Source organism: Macaca fascicularis, chromosome 6 (assembly GCF_037993035.2).
Source record: "Macaca fascicularis isolate 582-1 chromosome 6, T2T-MFA8v1.1".
Taxonomy (NCBI): Eukaryota; Metazoa; Chordata; class Mammalia; order Primates; family Cercopithecidae; genus Macaca; species Macaca fascicularis.
In genome coordinates, this window is record NC_088380.1 from 178,742,932 (window position 1) to 178,759,475 (window position 16,544).

At 39.6% G+C, this 16,544-nt stretch overlaps 1 protein-coding gene across 13 annotated transcripts in view; it reads right to left on the reverse strand.

Annotated features, from left to right (window-relative positions):
* Nucleotides 1–16,544, reverse strand: part of FBXW11 (F-box and WD repeat domain containing 11) — a 140,048-nt gene that overhangs the window by 90,191 nt on the left and 33,313 nt on the right. For 5 of the 13 annotated variants that reach the window (XM_005558520.3, XM_005558519.4, XM_065545945.1 and 2 more), the window contains one exon: nucleotides 1,006–1,107. The exons of the other annotated variants lie outside the window; for them this stretch is intronic. In XM_005558520.3, coding sequence (XP_005558577.1) covers nucleotides 1,006–1,107 — 102 coding nt within the window. The remainder of the gene's footprint in view (nucleotides 1–1,005; nucleotides 1,108–16,544) is intronic. 13 annotated transcript variants of the gene reach the window in all.

Sequence of the window (16,544 nt, forward strand, 5' to 3'; positions counted from 1 at the left end):
AGCTCCATTTAAAAATTGTAAACATGAATAGAAAGATAACCTTGAAAACAGTGAAGGCATCCATACCATCAATAATATCCCTCTAACTCAATGCCTAATTTTACAGTTTTCCTAAAACAGGACAGTCTCAACCGGATGCCAGGAATTTAATATGGCTTTTTAAAGATATATCAAACTGTCTGGAATATGCAGTGATGAAAACTGAATATTGCTACTGAAACCATACTTAATTAAACACATGCTTGCTCTAAACAGAGCTTCACAAATAAAGCTATAATGTTTTCTTCCTTGGCTCTCTTAGAAGTCACCCCAACAAGAGAGGGTCACCAGCTGCACTCCTGCTAACAGTTCTATCCTCAGCAACCCTTTCCCAACCACCCCCCAAAAAGTTATACTTTTATCTGTGGAATTCTCTGCCGGCCTCGGCCTGGAAAACTGGGTGGACCCTGAGGACAGGTGTCAGATCTGGCCTTTGGGAGGTGGCCCAAACTGACAAATTATTGGCAGCATAAAGCTATGATCTTTATAAACTTCAATTTGAGGCTTTATGCCAGTAGTGATTCCCTCCCCGCTCCTTTTTTGAAGAGGGGAGAGAAAGCAAGCCAAAAGGATGAGTTTCAAAATAGAAAAATCACCACTTTAATTACGAAACCCTCCCAACTCAACAAAGAACTGTTAAAGGTAGCCAAATGGAAAATGTCAGGAGTTTTTTTTTGGCACATGCACAACTATTAAACATGAGAATTACAACCTCAAGGTGAGGGGGAAAGAGTAAAAAGCAGGAGCAGAAAAGGGGAGGACAGGGCCCAGCCAAAGACCCGTTTGCTCAGAAGGGCCCCTCTTGGTACTAACTCCTCCATGTGGGGCACCCAGGCTAGAGGAAAGCAGAGGGTTACACAGAACATTTAGCAGACTTAACATTGGATTAAACACACTACTGCAAGTTTCAACAAATGTTCATGGCATACGTAAAAACACATTTACAACAAGAAAGAAGAAAGGCACCTGGAGACATCTGACACTGGGCATGCTCTGCAGGCAACTCAGTGCGCACATGCTCTCTACCAGGTTGGCGCAGCCTAGCCACAAAGACCTTGGCACAGAACACTGCAGGATGACAAAAAGGAAGGAAGAGAAGAAGCAGTTAGAGGCCGCAACAAATCACTCCTTCACACAGGCAACTTGAATGTTAGTTGGGGCAGGGGGTGCACCCTTGGCAATTTGGAGGTTAGGGATGGTCCCAGACAACTTACTGAAACCTTGGGGGAGGGCCCACTTGATGTTCTATGGAAAGGAGGTTTCTGCTGCCAACCACTAATTTTTCAGGATACAGTGAATAGAATCAAGAGGCAGAGAGAGAATGTTTAAACAAAAACCCACCAAAGGGAACTGTGAAAGTCTGAGTGCAAAACAAGATTAGTGGTGAGATTGTTGACTATAATTTCATCAATGCCACAGTTTCTGGTCCATATCACATAACCATAATTGTCATCATTGTTTAAGGACCTACTATTTGCCCAGCACTTTACATTTGTTCTCCAATCCTCATATCATTGTAAGGAAACCGAGGCTCAGAGGTTAAGTAATTGGCAAAAGGACACACAACAAAGGAGGGGAGAGCCAGAACTTCAAACTTTGGTTTGTCTGCTACCAAAACCCACACTCTTTCCACAAGACTATGATGCTGATATTGTGAAAACTTAAATCACCCCAACTTTTACCATGTGAGTCAAGTTTTGCACCTCCCTAAGGTAAAAGAACAGGAGACCTAAAGAATAAGGCAAAAAGAACCAGATGGGTGACAGACTGATAGATAAAGGCAATAAAAGAGGTGATTTTAAATGCATCTGATTTTCAGTGTCAACACATTTCCATCTTCCCAAAGGAAAAACATTGGAATGTTATGATTTTCATTTTAGACTCTGTTTACAAAGTTCGTCTGACATGACTAAGAATTAAAAAGCTTATTTCAATTACCTCTTCCCATCCTCTTTTAAAAGCTTGCTGATTTTAAAGGAATTAAGAAAAAAAGTAAAATATAAAAATGAACACATGTATTATGGCTACTACTTAATAACCATTAGACCATAATGTAAACTTAATAACCATTAGACCACACTGTTCAATCATTCAGATCTAAAGTCAATTAATTTACTATGGCAAAATCAATACTCATGTAAACAAAAAAACTAAAGGTGAGTGTTTGGGTTCAACCAAAACATCCCAGAAGTCTTGGACCCAAGCTCATAAACTTGTTTGTTCTAGCTATAAATAGAATAGCCAAACACCTTCATTTGCCTGAGACAGTCCTGGATGACACTTATTGTCCCCTCATAACTTTCACTCTCAAAAGTGTTCTGGTTTCGTGGATAAATTCTGTGATCACCCAACTGCAATATGGACAAAGATAGCTTTGCTTGACATCAGAGAGACCTGGGTTCCTATCTAGTATCTGCCACTTACTAGTTCTACATTTCACCTATAATACAAGGAATATTGAGATTACTCAGAAAAGGTATTTAAAGAATACAAAATCAGAGGAACCAAATGGAATTTAAAAATTGAGCAGCCTTCTGGTAGCAATGAAAATGACACACTTCCAAGGTGTGCCTTTATTCCAAAGCCAATACAGTGGCAATATATCATTGAAACTCCAGATACACAAATTTTGTTGCCTCAACACTTTCATATCAGAGTGCCAACCACAGAAGATGCTGAATAAATGTTTGCATAAAATAATGAAAGTAGTTGCCATTTATCAAGCTTCTATTATGTGCTAGACAGCTGAAATAGTAAACTCTCACAATAACCCTGTAAAATAGGTATTATTCCATTTTACGATGAGGAAACTGATGATCAGGAAAGAGATATCAAGCAGAGTCCCATGGAATTTTTTTTCAATTAAGAAAAAAAATTTTTTAATTAAAAAGGAAAGGAGAGCCTAATTTGTTAAAACAATGACATAGACCAGGAACAGTGGCTCACACATATAATCCTAGCACTTTGGGAAGCCAAGGCAGTCGAATTACTTGAAGTCAGGAGTTGAAGACCAGCCTGGCCAACATGGTGAAACCCCATCTCTACTAAAAACACAATAATTAGCCAGGCATGGTGGCACATACCTGTAATCCCAGCTGAGGCAAGAGAATTGCTTGAATCTAGGAGTCAGAGGTTGCAGTGAGCCAAGATCATGCCACTGAACTCCAGCCTGAGTGACCCAGTGAGACTGCCTTTAAAAAAAAAAGAAAAGAAAAGAAAAAAAAAAAAAAACCCCAGCAACTTGTCCAAGGTGCAGGGGAATAAGGGATAACTGATGGCAGAATTAGGACTAGTAAATTAAACCTGGCAAGCTGATTTTCTTCCACTACAACAAACACTCTCTATCCAGAGACATTCTCATCCATGTTTAATAAAAGAATACTTACATCAGCATACATCACAAGTGGATGGGCAAAGAAGAGAGTTTAAGGACTACACCTAGCCAAGTAAGGCGGCTCACATCTACAGCTCCAGCACTTCAGGAGGCCAAAGTGGTGGGATTACTTAAGCCCAGGAGTTCGAGACCAGCCTGAGCAACATGGTGAAACCCCACCTTTACAAATAATACAAAAATTAGCCAGGCATGGTGGTACGCACCCATAGCACCAGCTGCTCAGAAGGCTGAGGTGGGAGGACTGCTTAAGCCTGGAATGTGGAGGTTGCAGTGAGCCAAGATCGCAGCACTATACTCCAGCCTGGGCAACAGAGTGAGACCCTGTCTCAACAACAACAACAACAAAAGGATTACATCTGGATTCAGCAACTCATATCAAATTAACACGAAAGCTCGTATGTAAATCAATTTTTACTTATTCAGTAAAAAGTCAGCTTCCCTCTGCAAGGGCTGATAGTATTTGCCTCAAAGGGTACAAACCACGAAAGCATAAGGTATTGATTAGATTCTGCTAATAACTTGGAATCTAAAACTTTTTAAAAGGTAATTTTTCACATTCAGTAAATCAAAAAAATCAGATTGTGAGAACAGGAAGGCATTTTAAAGACTATTTAGTCTAACCTCCCACCGCTGATTTTAGATTAGAGGTGAAGCAATTAAATCCAAATTAGAAAAATAGTGATATTACCAAGGCTTTTTAACCATTTAATGATTTAATCGATACGCATAAAAATGTGGGAAACAATCAACATAAAGAAAATTTTTGGTGAACTTGATTTTAAAATATTAGCCATTTATTAGAAATCTGACATTTCAAAGCTTTTTAAAGCTGGTTATTTAACTTGTATATTCAGAAAAAGATTTTTAAAAGACCCTCTGAGAGTCAGATTTCCAAGATTTTCTCTTCATAGTATCTATGGTAGATACTGTAAGATATAAAGAATGACGCCAGTGTTTCTTGAGTATTTATTGGATGCCAACATCATGCTAAATACATTATAAAGGATATCTCATCTCATTTTCACCATAATCCTACACAATAGACATTACTTTCCCCTTCAGAAGAGGAAACACAGGCTCAGAGACGAAGTAATTTACTTATCCAAAATCGCATAGCGCTGGGTTGGTGCTAAGATTTCAACCCAGGTCTGAGGCAAGAGTACTTTTCACTGAGACAGCTCAGTCCTAGGCAGCACCCAAGCCGGTGTGTGATGCAACTGCCAATATCTACTAATCAGAAGTCTCAACTCTCAGATCATCCCAGAACTGGTAACTTCCAGTTTCAAGATGAGTATTATTTTCCATTTGGTAAGAGCACAGACAGTGGTTAAAAGGTATTACAACTGCTTACTTTCACACTCAACAATTACTTTGAAGCTAAGTGACCAGCCACGTTGCTCAAAAATTGTCTCTACTCAACAGAAAATGCTATTCTAGGAAATACACCCACCTTTAGTAAGAAAGTCTGTACCTGCTAGCCAAAACAAGGTAGGTTCCTCTTAGGTCTTAGATCTAATAGATCAGGAGGACATTGATTCAATTTGAAAAGAATGGATAAAAATAAAAGTTCCACATTCATCAACCTAACAGCATTAAAATACAGCTAAGACCACAACAGTAATTGATTCTTTTTTTTCTTTTAAGATAGAGTCTCGCTCTGCTGCCCAGGCTGGAGTGTGGTGGCATGATCTTGGCTCACTGAAACCTCCATCTCCCAGGTTCAAGCGATTCTCCTGCCTCAGCCTCCCGAGTAGCTGGGATTACAGGCACCTGCCACCATGCCCAGCTAATTTTTGTATTTTTAGTAGAGACAGGGTTTCACCATGTTGGCCAGGCTGGTCTTGAACTCCTGACCTCAGGTGATCTGCCTGCCTTGGTCTCCCAAAGTGATGGCATTACAGGCATGAGCTCCTGGCTGTGATTCTTGAACCTTCAAATTTTTAATTTAGGGACATGGCTGGAAACCCATGTTGATCATTCGAGAATAACTATTATCGATGATTGCTTAACTGAATAATGAAAAGATTCCTTCATATTAGCTAAATTCACAGTACAGACGATTGTCCTTTTTTTTTTTAAGTGAACAGTGTTCTTTCATATTGCTAAAATATGTCTGAAGAATACCCCTGATACCATGGGTATTTACCAATTTTAACAAACACTTATTGACCTGCTTACTAAGCCAACAACAATACACACTAAGCCTCTTTCCTCTTAAGACTTTAGCCTTGAGCTCAAGAGAAACAACCCAGGAGGATCATAGTGGGGATACTTAACAGAAGACTTTGGAGGGTCAAAAACTGCCAAGATACATTTGTTATAATTTCTTATTTAGCTACTTGTAATGATCAATAGTCTAATTTAGGGTTGTTCACAGAGAACAGGAAATGATTCATAATGGGTTGTGATATTAACAGCTAATACCTAATTAGACTGTATATTTATAGGTTCTATAGCTGAAGAAAATAATATTAGCCAGGGAAGCTGACAGTGTTTATTACTTTTGCCATATCCACTGTATAATTTTAAAAAACCTAAATCAAAGCCACTATGCTGAGAAATACTATAAGTCATTAAAGACAAAAAGAATAATCTCTTTTGGCATTTTTCAAAAGCAAAAAGTTTATTAAAAGAGGTAGGAGTAAAATGTCCTAGGCTCTCTTCCTATTGCCATAGGAACCACAAATCAAAAGGAAAAAGTGGTTGCAGGCACCTTGTATTCTGATTGGCTCACTTGAAGAACTCACAAAAGCTAACTTCGGTCTGTTTTTAGATGAGATTGTTTTGAATCTCCTGCCCTGATTCCTTCTCAAAGAAGCAATTCTTTTAAAAGTTCTCCAAAGAGGTATTTTATGTTAATCATCTCTCTAATGTTATAGCCTCTGATTTAGAAATCTGCCTTATTACAGGTTTTCTATAACTCCCCCCCCCACCAATCTTTTTATTTAATCCACTTCCCACAGAATCATTACCAGCTTCTTCTCACTCCTGTCATCATGATTGAAGTAACCAAGTTGAGTGGCTTAAATATACTGTTCCATTAAGTAAAAAACTTATCTCAACTTATATCTATCTGCACATAGTAAAGCAATTAAGACATTCTCTTTATCCTCCAGGAGCTCACAGGAGGGAATCTTAAACTTACAATGTAAATACACATACACATACACACACACACATATATATACACATACACACACAAATATGAACTTAACCCACTCAAAGGAAGAGGATGCCTGAACTAATTCATAAAAGGTAAGTCGGAGGCAGCCAGGGGAAAAAGAGAGAGAAAGTCATTCCAAGAAGAATACATAGCATAAGCAAACTCAAAGAGGTAAAAAATGAAACATCCTATGCAAGTATCTGCAATTAATTTAGCATTAAAATACTTAAGTGTGAGATGAGAAAGGCTTAATTTGAGAGAGAGGGAGGGGCGAAACAGAGGTCTCTCTTATACCATTCTATCAAACTTGGGACTTCATCCTGTAGAACAACAGGTCTTAAACTCTGTGCTACAGCCCACCAGCAGTTGGCTCAATACTTCTCAGCAATGTCATCCAATTTTACATCAATGTGTATGACTTTTTTTCCTGCAACTCAGCACATACACAGTTTGTACAATATCTGTCAGAGAGGAACAGAAGCAGATCGCGCAACACAGAGATGGAGGTGGACAGGGGATGGGAGTTTTTAGACTAAGAGGTAAGGGGTGAAGCATAACATCAAGCCAAAGCCAAGCCAAATCAAGCCAGCATCAAAGAAAGATCCCATGTTTTCTAGAACATGTGGAGAATATTTGCCACAAACGATAAAAGAAGTCTGCTCAACAATAACCCAATGATAAAGAGTGTAAGCAGACAGTACAAAAACCAAGGATGTTTTTATAGATATTATATTATGGATTTTGTTAAAGACCAGAAAGAGTGTTTTGAACGTGTTAAATTCCTTTAAGTGAGACATCCAAAATTTTAATATTCAAATCACTGCTACAGACAACGATGAGAGCCATTAAACTGTTTTAAGCAAAGGAATGACCCCTGGCAGCTGCAGCCAAGCATGATTTGCAGAGAAGTAAGAAGGGTAAGTCTCTTAGAGAACCTACAAGATAGCAGCTCATTTTTGTTTTACAACCAATGCAATTTCTTTCAGATGGGCACGACAAGTAGACACAAGGTCTAGCACTTACCAACTTTCGTACTCAGTCTAGGTCCTTTCCCCGCCCACCACAAAACTTCCACCAGGCCCTACTGATAGGATATCAAAGAGTGCCATGATAATGATGAAGAAGAGAAATAAAAGATCCATTTCATGGTAACCATTTGGCAGTAATGCCCTTTCCACTGGGAATCCTGAAGAATCAGACAGTACGTAGGCTCAAGGGGAGATACATAACTCCAGCTCTCTAAACCTGGATTTGACAGCTAGAGTCCCCATTCAGTTCTGCTGAAGACTGCCAAATAAACTAAGCATTAAAGTTAATCCAACTTAGGAATTATCCTATTGTGTCTCATCTCTCAGCCTGTTGCTTTTCAAGAAGCAGCAGTGTTTGTAATTAAAATAAAGCCACAAAGCATTTAGAAGAGTCTTCTAAAATTCAGAACCTAGGCTTCCACTGTTAATGTCTGATGGCAACCTAAAAGAAATAGCACTTTCACCAACATAAATGCATTGTTTTTAAAACCAAGAATCACAATGTAGCAATCAGGTTGTAAAATAAAAGTTATCTCACAGTTTAAAGGCATTTTCTATAACCTTTTATAGAACTGAATATTGGCCCATTACCTTAATGAGCAAAATATTTTCTTTTCCTTATAATGGCATTTTATTATAACACAATTTGATAGCAAACATGTGACATGTAACCAAAAAAGTTTACATTTTAATTCTTAGCAACTGTATTCTAGAATTATATTCTTGTCATAATATTATACCACAAGGTATATTCAGGCTGGGATATATGTTAAGGGAAGAAAAGGGGATGCAGAGAAGTAGGTAGAGAGGGGAGAAAAAAATAAGGATGAGAAGAATAAGGAAAACCAAAATGTACTATCTACCAAGTTTTTAGAGATTGAAGAACAGCCCAAAAGTCTCAAAGTCAGAGGCCAAACTTTGCTTAAGCACTACTATAATTTTTTTAAATTAATGTCCAAACAATTTTCATCTTGAATTATTCTAAGATATTAGAACCCAGCCAGGCAAGGTGACTCATGCCTATAATCCCAGCACTGTGCAAAGCCAAAGCAGGGGATTACTTGATGTCAGGAGTTTGAGATCAGCCTGGCCAACATGGTGAAAGTCTGTCTCTACTAAAATTACAAAAAACTAGCCGGGCATGGTGGCACGCATCTATGGTCCCAGCTACTCAGGAGGCTGAGGCACGAGAATTGCTTGAACCCAGGAGGCAGAGGTTGCAGGGAGCCAAGATCGTGCCACTGTACTCCAGCCTGGGCAACAGAGTGAGACTCTTGTCTCGGGAAAAAAAAAAAAAAAAGATATCAGAACCCAAAAGCATTAAAACTAAAATGGATCTTCACTGTAATCTCTCTGGTAGACAGATGAAGGGAAATGTTCTCTTCAAATTTTTATTCATCCATATTTTCGGATTCTTCTCCAATGACCACCTAGTACTCACATTAATACCTTACTACTACCTTGTGTAACTTTAAGTGATGCTTTATTTTGTTTAATTATAAACAGTAACTTGACAATTTATTTTTTTAATGGGGTAGTTCACAACATATTCATGTGGTTTGGCTCTGTGTCCTCACCCAAATCATTTCTCGAATTGTAATCCCCACGTGTCAGGGGAGGGGCCTGGTAGGAGGTGATTGAATCATGGGGGTAGACGTCCCCCTTGCTGTTCTCGCGATAGTGAGTTCTCACGGAATCTCATTGTTTGAACGTGTGTGAAACTTCCCCCTTCTTGCTGGCTCTCCTGCATCGGAGTGGTAAGACATGCTTGTTTCCCCTTTGCCTTCAGTCATGATTTTAAGTTTCCTAAGGCCTCCCAATCATGCTTCCTGTTAAGCCTGCAGAACTGTGAGTCAATTAAACCTCTTTTCTTTGTGAATTACCCAGTCTCAGATAGTTCTTTACAGCAGTATGAGAACGAACCAATACATAATTTAAATAAAAACATATTCTTTTACCAGGAATTAATTTTGAGTCCATCTTAAACACCTACAGTTTTAAAATGTGTTTAAATGCTAAGTGCTAGAAAAATATTTCACCTAGTGGCCCTTGGAAACAGCAGTGAGTATCAAAATCATAACGGTTTATTCCTCAGGAAATCCAAAGGAAAAAAAAATCATCCTTGTCCACTTTACAACCACCACCCATGACTCAAAAATGTCACCAGGTTTTTCAGAGCTCTTACAGAAGCTGGAGGAGGAAAGAATTAGATGTTTGAGGTGGGAAGTGGAATCTCTATTCTAAGCAGCATGACAGAGAACAGGATGTAACGAAATAATCTATTTCCGGCATAGCCACATGGATCCTCAGTTGTGCTAGGACCAGTCTGAGGTTCAGTTGCCAAGGGGGAACAGAATCCCCCAGCAAGCTCAAGGTTAAATCAGTCTGAACCCAATCCCAATGAGGTTTCTCCAAGATTCATAAATCCTGAGCCTGGAGATAATTTAACACCTAACTACATCTAGGCCTTCGTTGGTTAGCAGCTGTGGTCCAACTAGGAAAGTTGTTCAGGACTAGGGCGAGACCTCTCGACCCTAAGTTTAACCTTTTTCAATAAAAATGTTAAATAACATTAACAAAGAAGGATATATTGGGAGGGGGTACAAAGTGAGTACCCTATGGCTATACTGTACTCATAAACTCTCATATCACCTCTGGCCAAACAAGCAGCTGAGTTTTACAGATGAGAAAAACTAAGGACCAGAGACATCAAATCACTTGCCAGAGGTCAAGAGTGGCAGAACTGCACTCTATCTGACTCCAAAATCCCTGCTTTCTTCCCTGATCTATATTGCCCATCACTTCCTTTGCCTGACATTAAACTCCGTAGAGCAGCAAGTTTCCATGATTTATTTTCAAATTTTATCTGCCTGTCACTCATCTATATTGCTGATGGGAGTGGAATTGTATAATTGATACAATCTCCGGTGTGCAACTCCGCAATACATAGTCAAGACTTGAAACTCATGCACATCATTTGACTCAGCAATTTCACATGTAAGAAATTGTATCAAGGAGAAAAAAATAAAGAAATGTCCAAAAATATAGCCAAGAAGATGTCATTCACATCACTGTTCATAATAGCAAAAGGAAAATGTCAACCAAAGGGACGGGTTCCACAAATTAGGGATTACCCATAAGACAAAATACTGTGTTTCTGCCAAACACAAATCATGCTGTAGGAATATATTTATACACACTAAAGGAAGTTTAATACGTAGAAAGTTACAATACACGGAAAGAGTTCAAGAAACACTAAGTGAATAATGGCAACAAACCAGGACTTATATTATGATCCCATGTTCATTTAATAAATATATATATAGGCCGGGCACGGTGGCTCACGCCTGTAATCCCAGCACTTTGGGAGGCCGAGGAGGGCAGATCACCTGAGGTTGGAGGTCAAGACCAGCCTGACCAACATGCAGAAATTCCGTCTCTACTAAAAATACAAAATTAGCCTGGTGTGGTGGTGTGTGCCTGAGTCCCAGCTACTTGGGAGGCTGAGGCAGGAAAGTCGCTTGAACCTGGGAGGTGGAGTTTGCAGTGAGCCAAGATCACACCACTGCACTCTAGCCTGGGCAACAAGAGCAAGACTCCTGTCTCAAAAAAAACCAGATAGATAGATAGATAGATAGATAGATAGATAGATAGATAGATAGAGACATAGATACAGATATATACAGATAGATAGATATAAATAAAAATCTGGAATTAAATACAGGTGATTTTTATTTTATTCTTTTGGGCTGCCATATTTTTTCAGATGAGGCCATACAACTGACAACTCAAACTTCTCAATTCCCTCTCCTCTGCGCCACCTCTAAACAGAATACTGGCATTTCCACAGTTACTTTGGGATCTCATCATAACAACTTGCCCCCTGATTGTAGTAGACCATTCTCCTAATGAAGGTGGAGAGCAGGTAGGGTTAGGACAGCTGTAAGAATTTGGTTGCACTCTGAGGTAACAAAGACACTATCCTCCATTCACTTCAATGCCTGTGGCTTCTAGAAAGCTAACAGAGGATCTCAAGTCAGAAAACTCCTAAGTAAGGTGTCTTCTAAGTTACCACTTCAAAATATGTGACGGTACATAGTCCATACCGCATGACATCTGAGAGGTCTTCCAGGTGACAAAACTAAAAACCCAACTTGTTTTTTAGACATTTTCTAGGAACTGAGAGACATCTGCTCTCATTTATACTAGTGCCCCTGTCCGCACCTTGAGTTACTCCTACTTCCCCTTCCCTAACATCTAAGACACTGGTGCCGGCTGCACCGCTTCCTGCTCCTTCTACCCACAATCATGAGTCAAAAGACTTTAATCAGAGAATTTCTGGAAATATGTACACGAGATCCTGACTGTCCTCTAATATACCAAGCCAAAATCCTTACCCTACTTTCATTTAAGAGAGGGCAAAGTTGACTGTTTTTAAAAGAACATTAGAACACACAGAAGCCGCTGGGCGTGGTGGCTTATGCCTGTAATCCCAGCACTTTGGGAGGCCAAGGCAGATGGATCACGAGGTCAGGAGTTTGAGACCAGCCTGGCCAACATGGTGAAACCCCATCTCTACTAAAAATGCAAAAATTAGCCAGGCGTGGTGGCACATATGCCTGTAACCCCAGGTGCTCAGGAGGCTGAGGCAGAATAATCACTTGAACCCAGGAGGCGGAGGTTGCAGTAAGCTGAGATCACACCACTACGCTCCAGCCTGGGCAAAATAGTGAGACTCTGTCCCCCATTACTCCCCCAAAAAAAGAATATATGGAAGGGAAAACTTTTCTCCGGATATAATGAACATTCTCATTTTTTTCTAAGAAGAGATACCACTTTCTGGAAGATGACCTGAGAAATGTATCTTCTCTCAATAAAGGTTTGACGCAATTATAGTCGGACTACATCATATTTCTATTTTTTTTTTTTCATTTTAAACTGCTTATTCATTTTAAAAAGTTTACTAAACATCAAGTATACTAAATGCTTTGATAAGACAAAAATTCTCAAAACTATATATTCTGGTATTAAAAATTATTTCTGCAAATAAAGCCATATTGCTTAAATTATTTCCTGGTTTGCTAAAGGGAAAAAGATGGCTAAATTCCTAAAGTATGAAACATTTTAAATAAATGCAGTTTCACTGCCTTCAAGAGTATTAAAACTTAACTAGTAGCTGTTTTTGTTTTTGTTTTTGAGACAAAATTGCGCTCTGTCACCCAGGCTGGAGTACAGTGGCATGATCTCGGCTCACTGCAACCTCTGCCTCCCAGGTTCAAGTGTTTCTCATGCCTCAGCCTCCCGAGTAGAGTTGGGACTAAAGGTGTGCACCACCACGCCCAGCTAATTTTTTCTATTTTCAGTAGAGACAAGGTTTCACTGTGTTGGCCAAGCTGGTCTCGAACTTTTGACCTCCAACGATCCACCCACCTCAGCCTCCCCAAGTGCTGGGATTACAGGCATGAGCAACCAAGCCTGGCTTAATTAGTGGTATTTTTAACATCTTTTGTAGACCTATCACATCCAAAGACTTTGAAAGTCCATCTAACATGCTAATTGTCTCATTGAGAGCTCTGCATAAGTACCTGCAGAATAAAAGTTGACCCTGTTAAAAAGTCTTTTGAATTCTGATGTGTTTTGGCTTCATGTCCCCACCCAAATCTCATCTCGAATTGTAATCCCCAGACATCGAAGGAGGGACCTGGTGGGAAATGACTGGATCATGGAGGCAGTCTCCCCCATTCTGTTCTTGTGATAGTGAGTGAATTCTCAGGAGATCTGATGGTTTTACGAGCGTTTGACAGTTCCTCGTCTCTCACCTGCCGCCATGTAAGACATGCCTGCTTCCCCTTCCACCATGCTTGCAAGTTTCCTGAGGCCTCCCCAGTCATGCAGAACTGTGAGCCAAATAAACCTCTTTTCTTTATATTTATATATCACCCAGTCTTGGGCAGCTCTTTATAGCAGTGTGAGAACAAACTAATACAAATTCAAACCTTACATCATTTAAACAAGCCCTCTACTATTTTATAAACACTGCTCATTTCTTGAATACATACAGCATTTATTTTCAAAGACCTAACGGGCCCCTACACAAAATAAACACATGTTCCAAGTTAGTAGTGTTTCAATTTTATATACATACACCCACACAGAGATTTGGAAAACAATGGTAATAAAAATTTTGCTTCTTTAGCTAAGAACAGCATGAAAAGTGAGTTGTCAAAGCTAACAGATATAAAGCGGCACATTTTATCATCCCTTTATTTTACAGTAAAGTTTACACTTGCTCTTCTTCTTCACATAGTTCATTGTTCTTATATCCTAAGCTGACCTTGGTTTCAAATAAAAATAAAATGTGTGCCTTACAGTCCACTGGGCTCTAAGAAATTAATTTGTCTTTCAGGCAAGGGCTCGGACAGCCTCAGAGTAAGGGACTCCTGCTGCTTGCTGCACAGCAAGGATGTCTTTGATTCCCTTCACATTGTTCGAAAAAGGGAGTTCTCACGACTTGAAGCAAGGAATTTCACTAAATGCTGGAGCTGAAAGGAACTTCACAGACTTAAAGACCATTTTGTCCATGTTCTTAAAATATTTTTCTAGCCTAGTTCCTCTAAATCTGTCACACTGTGCTGTCAGTAAATACCACTTGAAAGCATCCAGTCTTAACAGCAAATAGTTACGGCTAAACACCTGCAACAATGAAGTCAATCTATAGGTTTACAGATGCTTTTTGCATGTGTACACATGAATATGGACAGAAAACAACACTCTGGACCTTCTCACAAAGGAATATATTTATCATCTGAGATTACAAAAGTCTTACAAACTACTGCAGAAACAGAGTACTACTATCACAAGCAGAGCCTCATCTGTGCCCTCCTTTAAGACCCTTTGTCCATGCATTGTATGTAATTTTACCCCTGACTTCATCTTTTTGTCCTATTTTTCCTTTCATCTTCATTTCCCCACTTATTTTGTTTTTATCTTCCTAACACTGTATATGTCACTGTAATCACTCAAATCCTTTTTCTGAAATAAACTAAGGTTTCTGTATATGCTGCCAGGAGCAAAAGTCATTACATTTTTGCAGACAGTGAGAAGGGAAAAAAAAAAGTTATTACATTTTGAACTGAGAAAAAGGGAAAAGTTGAAAGTTAACAACTATAGAGAGGCTAGGCACAGTGGCTCACACCTGTAATCCCAGCACTTTGGCAGGCCAAGGAGGGTGGATTGCTTGAGCGCAGGAGTTCAACACCAGCCTGGGCAACATGGTGAAACCCTGTCTCTACAAAAGATATAAAAAATTAGCTGGGCGTGGTGCTGTACACCTGCAGCACCAGCTACTCAGAAGGCTGAGGTAGGAAAATCACCTGAGCCTGGTAAGTCGAGGCTGCAGTGAGCTGAGATTGTGTTATTGCATCCCAGCCTGGACAGCTCACACCTGTAATCCCAGAATTTTGGGAGGCTGAGGCAGGAGAATTGCTTGAGCCCAGGAGTTCGAGACCAGCCTGGGCAACATAATGAGACCTCATCTCTACAAAAATAAATAAATAAATAAATAAATAAGCAAGCAAGCTAGGTGTGGTGGTGCACACCTCTGGTCCCAGCTACTAGAGAAGCTGAAGTAGGAGGATCACTTGAGCCCTGGAGGTCAAGGCTACACTGAGCCAAGATCATGCCACTGTACTCCACCCTGAGCAACAGAGTGAGACTCTGTCTGAAAAAAAAAAAAAAAAATTTAAAACTATAGCACTAAAACTTTTTTTTTTTTTGGTAAGACAGAGCCTCACTCTGTCACCCAGGCTGGAGTGCAACAGCACGACCTTGGCTCACTGCAACCTCCGCTTCCCAGCTTCAGGCGATTCTCCTGCCTCAGCCTCCCGAGTAGCTGGGATTACAGGCGCCCACTGCCACGCCTAGCTAATTTTTGTATTTTTAGTAGAGATGGGGTTTCCCCATGTTGGCCAGGCTGGTCTTGAACTCCTGACATCAGGTGATCCACCCGCCTCGGCCTCCCAAAGTGCTGGGATTACAGGCGTGAGCCACCGCACCTGGCCAGGACTAAAACTTTAATACCAGTTGTTAGTAACATAAAATGTGTCATCATTGACTTTGGCAAAAGTAACAACCACCTGTAGACATTCCAGCAGCCAGGTTATTGCTTCACTCTCTATCATAAATAAACTGTGTGGGCTTTAACTCAGAAGAATGTATATGCACAGAAGTGCTGTGTCTTCAATGACTGCTTACTTGGAAAGAATACAGACTATCACAAAAGAGAGAGTACTGTGGTACAGTGGTAAGATCACAGGTTGTGTGTTTTATTTCATTCTGTTTTTTAATTGAGGCAAAAACACACTGAACTTGAATCTAACCAACCTCTAGATCTCACTAAAATTTATAAGAAATACAGAGAGGAACAAAATATGTAGACCAAATGAGAACATAATCTGCAAAACCCAGAAAGTGTGAAGTTATACAGAACAAATAAGCAACCTAGTTTCTTCAATAAATAAATGGCAAGGAAAAAAATAGATGGGAGAGGCGATTTTTATAGATTCAAAGAGATATAAGAAACTATTCACTATAAGCAATCTGTGACCTAAATCTGAATCCTGAATTCAAAAGGCAACCTAAAGCAATAATTTGAGGAAAGCAGCAGACAAATTCCAATAGAGGGCATCCTAGAATGTACCTGAGTGGTACTCCTCAAAACAGTCAAGGTCATAAAAAAGGAGGACAGTCTGAGAAACCATCATAGTCAAAAGAAGCCTAAGGACACACAACAGCAAAGTGTAAGGATGGTATCCTGGATGAGATCATAGACCAGAAAAAGGACATTAAGTAAAAACTAAAGAAATCGGAATAAATCTTGGACTTCAGTTAGTAACAATGCATCGATATTGGTTCATTGATT